General features: G+C 48.0%; 1 protein-coding gene across 1 annotated transcript; it reads right to left on the bottom strand.

Moving 5' to 3' along the window:
• Positions 1-1,145: 1,145 nt before the first annotated feature.
• Positions 1,146-7,023, bottom strand: LOC308151185 (BLOC-1-related complex subunit 5-like; the record flags this gene model as incomplete). The annotated part of the gene is made up of 5 exons (XM_080524010.1): positions 6,961-7,023; positions 6,266-6,363; positions 4,656-4,814; positions 3,380-3,537; positions 1,146-1,373 (listed from the first exon to the last, which is right to left on the bottom strand). The coding sequence occupies exons 2-5, from the start codon at positions 6,321-6,323 to the stop codon at positions 1,146-1,148; spliced, it is 603 nt and encodes a 200-aa protein (XP_080380136.1). The 5' UTR covers positions 6,324-6,363; positions 6,961-7,023.
• Between the last annotated feature and the right edge of the window lie 2,668 nt (positions 7,024-9,691).

Genomic DNA, 9,691 nt, shown 5'->3' with positions numbered 1-9,691 from the left:
TATAACAGCCAGTATTTCTACTCACCTCAGTGTCTCCAGTCCAGCAGAGAGCAGCTTCACTCCTGAGTCTTGTAGATTGTTGTCACTGAGGTGCAGCTCTTTCAGGTGGGAGGAGTTTGAACTGAGAACTGTGGCCAGCACTTCACAGCATCTCTCTGTGAGGTTACATCCATTCAGCCTGAATAAGAATTCAATAAAATGATGCAGTCGAGTCAAAAACAGCTCAGTGTAGCCTACAGTAATAATTACATTGAAAGAATACTGCAAAAAGATTGTAATCAGTGAGGTCAGGCCTTGACTTTGTTTATGTTGAGCAAAAGTGCAATACTGTATATTATCCAGTATGTCTACTCACCACAGTTTCTCCAGTTTACAGTGTGGACTCTCCAGTCCAGCAGAGAGCAGCTTTACTCCCTCCTGCAGGTTATTGTCACAGAGGGACAACTCCCTCAGACTAGAGGGGTTTGAGCTGAGAGCTGAGGCCACCGCTTCACAGCCTTTCTCTGTGAGGTTACATCTCTGCAGCCTTCATAGAAAAATGTGTAACAGTACGATATCTGTGGTATTGGTACGATGGTTCTATGTGTTCTGTTCTATGGACTTAAAACAGCTAAACTGAGCATCGGCATGTGTTGATCTCTGCAGTTCTCAGTGTGGATGTCAGAAAGCTATTCCTAGTATTTTATTGAGATTTACATTTACGTTTACATTTAGCAGACGCCTTATTCCAAAGCGACTTACAATCGATACATTTGACTAAGCAAGTGAATCATCAATTCACCAGTCAATACTCACACGGCTCTTCGCGAGGCTTTGAACACTGGCAGTAGCCCCAGGAGACCCTCCTCTGAACTGGAGTAAAGGCTGAGGTCAAATTCATCCAGGTTGTGTTCACCAGTCAGCAACACAAAGACCACAGCCGACCACTGTGCAGATGAGAGTTTGGCCTCTGAGCGACGTCCTGAGCCCAGGTAGTCTTGGATCTCTTTCACTAGAGAATGGGCATTCTGTGTGGGGGGGGGGGGGGGCTGTGTGAGGGGGGGGAGGCTGTGTGAGGGGGGGGGAGGCTGTGTGAGGGGGGGGGGAGGCTGTGTGAGGGGGGGGGGGAGGCTGTGTGAGGGGGGGGGGGGGGAGGCTGTGAGAGGCTACTTCCCCTCCCCCTCCGGCCTCATGCTGAAGGGCTCCAGGCGCTCGGCCTCGGGCAGCAGGTTGTTCAGGCGCTCCATCAGCGGGGCGGTCTGGTCGATGCCCATCTGGACCCGGCGCAGGATCACGGACATCTCGTTCACCTTCTGGATCTGCTCTGCGTACTTGGCGTAGCGTTTCTGACGCTCCTGCATGATGCTGAACAGAGTCTCCACAGACAGGTCCATCTGGAGACAGACAGACAGACAGACAGACAGCGTCAACAGACAGACAGTATTTTATATGGTTCATGTATTTGGATTGTCCTCGATATAATAAACTAATAAACTAAACTAAACTAGACAGGTCCATCTGAGACAGACAGACAGACAGACAGACAGTATTTTATATGGTTCATGTATTTGGATTGTCCTCGATATAATAAACTAATAAACTAAACTAAACTAGACAGGTCCATCTGAGACAGACAGACAGACAGAGTCAACAGACAGACAGGTCCATCTGGGAGGAGACAGACAACAGACAGAGAGTCAACAGACAGACAGGTCCATCTGAGAAAGACAGACGGACAGAGAGTCAACAGACAGACAGGTCCATCTGGGAGGAGACAGACAACAGACAACAGACAGAGAGTCAACAGACAGACAGGTCCATCTGGAGACAGACAGACGACAGACAGAGAGTCAACAGACAGAGAGTCAACAGACAGAGTCAACAGACAGACAGACGACAGACAGAGTCAACAGACAGGTCCATCTGGAGACAGACAGACGACAGACAGAGAGTCAACAGACAGACAGGTCCATCTGGAGACAGACAGACGACAGACAGAGAGTCAACAGACAGACAGAGAGAGTCAACAGACAGGTCCATCTGGAGACAGACAGACGACAGACAGAGAGTCAACAGACAGACAGGTCCATCTGGGAGGAGACAGACAACAGACAACAGACAGAGAGTCAACAGACAGACAGGTCCATCTGGAGACAGACAGACGACAGACAGAGAGTCAACAGACAGAGTCAACAGACAGACATGTCCATCTGGAGACAGACAGACGACAGACAGAGAGTCAACAGACAGGTCGATCTGGAGACAGACAGACAGGTCGATCTGGAGACAGACAGACAGAGTCAACAGACAGACAGGTCCATCTGGAGACAGACAGACAGAGTCAACAGACAGAGTCAACAGACAGACAGGTCCATCTGGAGACAGACAGACGACAGACAGAGAGTCAACAGACAGGTCGATCTGGAGACAGACAGACAGAGTCAACAGACAGAGTCAACAGACAGACGACAGACAGAGAGTCAACAGACAGAGTCAACAGACAGACAGGTCCATCTGGAGACAGACAGACGACAGACAGAGAGTCAACAGACAGGTCGATCTGGAGACAGACAGACAGAGTCAACAGACAGAGAGTCAACAGACAGACAGGTCCATCTGGAGACAGACAGACGACAGACAGAGAGTCAACAGACAGACAGACAGGTCCATCTGGAGACAGAGAGAGGCTCGTGTTGGAGTTAAATTAACACTAGAACAGCCATGTGAGTAAAGAAACATGTTATTCTTTGCACTCCATCACATTCCAGGACCCTCCTTTCATCGACAGCTGTCTGTGAATGCTAGGCTAAACAATGCTAGGCTAACCAACTGATGTCTGAGGTGAATGCTAGGCTAACCAACTGATGTCTGAGGTGAATGCTAGGCTAACCAACTGCCTGACAGCTGTGGTGAATGCTAGGCTAACCAATGGTGAATGCTAGGCTAACCAACGGCCTGATGACTGAGGTGAATGCTAGGCTAACCAATGGTGAATGCTAGGCTAACCAACGGCCTGATGACTGAGGTGAATGCTAGGCTAACCAATGGTGAATGCTAGGCTAACCAACGGCCTGATGTCTAAAGGTGAATGCTAGGCTAACCAACAGCCTGATGTCTAAAGGTGAATGCTAGGCTAACCAACGGCCTGATGACTGAGGTGAATGCTAGGCTAACCAACGGCCTGATGTCTAAAGGTGAATGCTAGGCTAACCAACGGCCTGATGGCTGAGGTGAATGCTAGGCTAACCAACGGCCTGATGTCTGAGGTGAATGCTAGGCTAACCAACGGCCTGATGTCTAAAGGTGAATGCTAGGCTAACCAACGGCCTGATGACTGAGGTGAATGCTAGGCTAACCAACGGCCTGATGACTGAGGTGAATGCTAGGCTAACGGTCCTACCTCCTTGATCCTCTTGACCAGGGCGTTCTGGTCGAAGCCGACGGCCTCGGCACACTGGTGCAGGTGGTCCTGGTACCGCACGCACAGCTGCAGGACCTGGGCCTGGTCCAGACGCTCTAGACCCAGGCTGCTGGGGGACGTCTGCCCACTCAGGACCCCTGCACACACACACACACACACACACACACACACAGAGTACAGACACACACACACACACACACACACAGAGTACAGACACACACACACACACACACACACACACAGAGTACAGAGACCGAACACAAAGAGTACAGACACACACAGTACAGAGACACACACACACAGAGTACAGACACACACACACGCACACACACAGAACACACACACAGTACAGACACACACACACATAGTACAGAGTACACACACACATACACGCACACACACATACACACACAGACAGTACAGACACACACACACACACCCAGTACAGACACACACACACACACCCAGTACAGACACACACACACACACACACACACACACACACAGACACACACACACACACAGACACAGACACAGACACAGACACAGACACACAGACACACACAGAGTACAGACACAGACACACACACACAGACACGCAAACACACACACACAGACACAGATACCGACACAGACACACAGACAGATACAGACACACACAGACACAGACAGACACAGACACAGACACACACACACACACACAACCACACACACACACACACACACACACACACAGACACAGACACACACACAGACACACACACACACACACAGACACACACACAGACACACACACACACACAGACACAGACACACAGACACACACAGAGTACAGACACAGACACACACACAGACACGCAAACACACACACAGACACGCAAACACACACACACAGACACAGATACAGACACAGACACACAGACAGATACAGACACACACACACACACACACACACACACAACCACACACACAGTCAAACACACTGTCACAACACTGCGCCTTCAACCTATAACACAACCTATAACACAACCTATAACAATGGCCCTTCAATCCATCAATAGTACACGGTACACCAACCACTCAGGACTCCTTCAGTCAAACACACAGGCCGCGTTCATCAATTCGCCGGAGCGCACACTGGGTTCAACGTCATAATGGAACCAAGTAATTTGATTGGACAAGAGGCAACAACGTGGACGCTCTGGCATTCTCAGAGTGAATTTACGAACGCGGCCACTGTCAAAACACAGCGCACCTTTCAGCAGCGGCTGGAAGGTGGGGATCTCCTGCAGCTTGATGACGTCCGGGTCGTTGTGGATGTTGCGCAGCGACTGCGTGCCCTGGGTCACCACCACGATGTCGTCCATCTTGGCTCTCTGCTTGGCCGGGGACGGCACCACTGCAACACGCACCACTGCAACACCAACGCAACCTTCTGAGTCAACTCCCACTTATTACAGGCTTAACGTTGAGCAGCTGTGTGTTACACCTAGCGCTAGAACAGCCGTGAAAAAGAGCCGCCTCGGGGGTCAAATGACCATCGTCTTTACAATGCTACGCTGCTATTTATTTACACACAACGACCACCAGTTGGCCGCTTGTAAATTAGCCGCCTGCTTCCTACACAGAAAAACTGGCAAAATAGCTTTATACTAGCTTATCCTGATGTGATGTTGAAAATGTAAGGATACTGGGGTGGTAGAACGCACATATCTAGGACAAGTCATGAAAGGAGGGTCCTGAAATGTGATCGAGTGCAAAGATATAGTAACTTTTTTACTCACAGACAGGCCCAAACCCTACAAATATGTAAATCGGAGCTAAAAACCTTCATGTTTTGCAGCAGTTATGATTAAACACAAACACTTCTATCAATGTCTTTTATCCATTAACTATTGTCTTATTGAATGTTTTATCTATTTACTTCTTATATTTGTTTTTATTCATTGTCATTTTTATTTATTTGATATGCTTCTCTTGCTGTAAATGTGCTGTAGTGAAAATACCACCAGTCATCCGTGATCAGACTTAGCTGAGGTGCTGGAACTGAAGAGTATCAGTAGAGTGCAGAATAACCCAGCAACTGCACACTCAAACACTGTGCAAAAAAATGTAGGCCTAGTTTATTGCAAGCTTTCAGTCATAGACCTTCTTCAGGCATGAAATGTGCTATACAATGTGTTTATAAAGCTCTCACTGGCATAGCACCAGAATATCTGAAAGACCTTCTGCTAGCATATCAGCCCACTAGAGTTCTCAGGTCTTCTGCTAGCATATCAGCCCAATAGAGCTCTCATGTCTTCTGCTAGCATATCAGCCCAATAGAGCTCTCAGGTCTTCTGCTAGCATATCAGCCCAATAGAGCTCTCAGGTCTTCTGCTAGCATATCAGCCCAGTAGAGCTCTCATGTCTTCTGCTAGCATATCAGCCCAATAGAGCTCTCAGGTCTTCTGCTAGCATATCAGCCCAGTAGAGCTCTCAGGTCTTCTGCTAGCATATCAGCCCAATAGAGCTCTCAGGTCTTCTGCTAGCATATCAGCCCAATAGAGCTCTCAGGTATTCTGCTAGCATATCAGCCCAATAGAGCTCTCAGGTCTTCTGACGCTTCTGACGCTGGTGAGGCTGCATTCTCATTTTATGCTCCAGATTGTGTCTCACTGCCAGTTTACATTAGGGATGCAACCTCAGCACATATGTCCAAGTCAAGACTAAAAACCCATCTTTTTAATATTGCCTTTAAATGACTAAATCATTCAATGATGATTATATAATGATTGGAGCACTTTGCAGGAAACATGCTATATAAATAAAAGTTATTATTATTATTATTATTACAAATAAACCTGCCTTGCCGTGGTCCCTTACCTGAGGAGGTGGTGTCAGAGTGCTTGTGCTCCGAGTCTCCACTCTGCTCTGCCCCCATGGTCCAGCTGGTTACCTGGTCAGTGATGTAGCTGGCAGCACTGAAACCAGAACCACCACCACACACACACACACACACACACACACACAGACACAGACACAGACACACACACACAGACACAGACACAGACACAGACACACACACAGACACACACACACAGACACAGACACAGACACACACACAGACACACACACACACACACACACACACACACACACACACACACACACACACACACACACACACACAGACACAGACACAGGCACACACACACACACACAGACACACACACACACACACACACAGACACAGACACAGACACAGACACACACACGTTAGGTAGTTAGACACACATATATATTATAGAAATGGTGCAGTTATGACTCATGTAGTGGCTTAGACAGTTAGTGGGAGTGGCCTGTATCAAAGTGGGAGTGGCTTAGACAGTTATGACTCATGTAGTGGCTTAGACAGTTAGTGGGAGTGGCCTGTATCAAAGTGGGAGTGGCTTAGACAGTTATGACTCATGCCCATAGTAGCCCAGAGAAAACGACACTAGTATGACTAGGACACTCTTCAGTCTAAAAAGCAGTAAGCTAGTTAGGGAAGCGAAGTGTTACATCCATTTGCATCTTACCTTTCTACACTTGTGTGGTTCAAATCCAATCATAAAACAACTGCTGTCAATCTGGTTACGGGTCTTCGGAGTCTTGAATGAATGAGAGTTTCATTCAAAGTCCACATGTCCACCTGCTATGTCAGCTGGAGACTCGAGCCTGTTGCTAGCTATCCAACACAAATAGGTGGTTCCATGGTACTATTAGGAAAGCAGTGTTGATGAATCTACTGGGACAAGGTTCTTTATACAACCCAGGCTGCCATCTGTCCGTCTCTAAACAGCTTCAAAAGAGGAAACCAGCCCCTGTGTTGGTCCACTTCCTTGTTGTCATTTTGACATTTGAACTGAACCACACGAACACGGAACTGTGGGTAGTGTAGTTCAATTTCGTGAATCATACAGTTTGCCATTGGACACTTAATTTAACTGTGTTGAAATTACTTATTGACGCTAAAAAAACGAATGTTTTTAGTATGTTTATGATTATACATTATAATATTATATTATACATGATATTCTCAGTTTGAATGGCGGTTTGCGACCAACTTGAGGCGCATTACCGCCCCCTACCGGACTGCGTTTGGACGGTTTTATTTGACAGGGAAAAAACGTAATGCCTGTGTGGTGTTATTTTTAAAATGTTTAAATTTTTGAGTTAGTAATTCATAAAACACAAAGGTTCCGTCTCACAAAACACAATGGAATGTAAAAACTACTGTTAAGCATATTTGAGTTGATAGACAAAGCCATGTTAATGCGACTATCTTGTCATCATCAGAACGCGCCTGAGTGTGACGTACAAGTGGTGCGCGAAATCAGAAACGGTTCTTCTCCAGGCCAAACTGAGGACGACGGTCGTGTTATTTCTCTGTCTGTGAATGAACAACTACTTTGGTTGACTATAAATATATAAACGTGGAGACTTCTGCTGTGTGAAATGTCTCACGCAACAGCAGGTTATTCTGGGCCCAGTCGAGGTGGCCGAAGGTGGTTCAGGTTGTTATTCGACGGTGACGAGAGAAACGTGGAGTTCTGTGAGACGTCGAGGTTTGTGGCGCACATGGAGCTGCGCGGCCTCGGTGATCCAGGAGGCGCCAGAGACGGACGACAACATTACCCAAACCAATGACCGTCTGACGTTCTGTGAGTTCACAACCAAACCGAGAAGCTCTGAGAACTGAAAACTACAAGACGGGTGAGGTGGACGTGGACGAAGACAACGTCATGAGGACCGGCGAGGACACGAGGACGGGGGAAGAAAATGGACCTAAGCCGATGTGACGTGTGCGGACAGAAGGGGCCTATGGCTAGGACGTGCTGCCCCAACGAGTCCCAAGCGAGGCGAGAGGAGCGACAGTGGGACACACCACACCGAGGAGGACGAGGCCGCGACCAGGGAAGGAAGCGGACGGAGAGACGGAGGATGACACCGGTGCGTCGATCAGTTTCAAGTTGAGCCTCGTCTTCACTTGCCGCCCCTCGCTGTCCAGCAGAACGACTTCGGCGTCTCCCCTCATCTCCGCCATTCCGGTCGCTTTCGTTCCATCCGCCAGCTCTTATCACCAAGACATTTTTCCAGTGAAAGCAGCGACAGCTGCAGTTTGGACATGGCCGCAGGTACACTTCAATGGGAAGTTTATCAAGATGGTGCCAGGAACTTTAAGAAGATGCTAAAGGTTTAGTGGGTTGTTGTTGTTTTTTGGGGTCTTTTCAATTTCAAACCGATTCATGTTTCAACGCCCACAGATCACGGATTTGTGGTGGGATTTAGTTGTGTTAGTAGCACCACAGACACTCTCACACACACACACACACACACACACACACACACACAAACATAGATGGGTGCAGCCTAATTCTGTCATGTTTAGCTTGCACCTATTAAGTCTTTCAGACCAGTAAAGGTTTGTTTTACTTGTTGGTTGACAACTGGTTCTTTTTTATTCTTTTGTTTGTGTGTTTTTATATGCGTGGTGTAGTGACTACATTATGGGTTCATGTTCTCCTCTTACTGTTGGTTGTGTAGTGGGAGGGAACCAGTTCTGGCACTAGGGGCAGAGGGGAGGATTATTAACGTTGCAACTTCCTGTTTAGACACAACAGTTTTGGTGAGCTATTTTCTGGTCCTGTACTGAGAGTACAAGTTGTTATTTTGATTAAACAGTTATCATTACGTTGCCTACGTCTTTCCTTTTTCCTCCGGCACTACACTGGTGACCCCGACGTGGATTTTTGTTAACGTAATTGTGTACAAAAACCAGCGAACGAACATTACGATCCTGCAAAATGTCCGGGCGAGGAAGACGTTCAAACCAGCGGCAGCCATCACCATCCCCTGTCAGGGTAACGCGTGGTGCGCACACTCCCACTCTCAAGCTACCAGAGTTCTGGGACTCAACGCCTGCTGCATGGTTTGCTATTGTAGAGGCACATTTCAACAAAAGTGACATCGATGACGACGACGACCGGTACAACCATGCTGTGGCAATGTTGGGCAGCTCCACCGCAGCTCGAGTGGTAGGTTTTTTGTCTGCTCCCCCGACGACGAACAAATATGAGCGCCTCAAGGCCCTGCTTCTAGAGACATTTGAACTGTCCACTGCGGAGAGGGTGCGTCGCCTATTTGCCATGTCGGACTTGGGTGACGGGAGGCCTTCTGCGCGCATGGAGAGGATGCTAAACCTGCTCGGTACAGAAGACCCCATGATCCTCTTCTCAGAGCTGTTCATGCGCACATTGCCAGCTCAAG

The sequence above is a fragment of the Nansenia antarctica genome (genome assembly GCF_963989245.1).
Source record: "Nansenia antarctica genome assembly, chromosome: 2".
Lineage (NCBI taxonomy): Eukaryota > Metazoa > Chordata > Actinopteri > Argentiniformes > Microstomatidae > Nansenia > Nansenia antarctica.
This window is presented reverse-complemented; position numbering and strand designations above follow the sequence as displayed.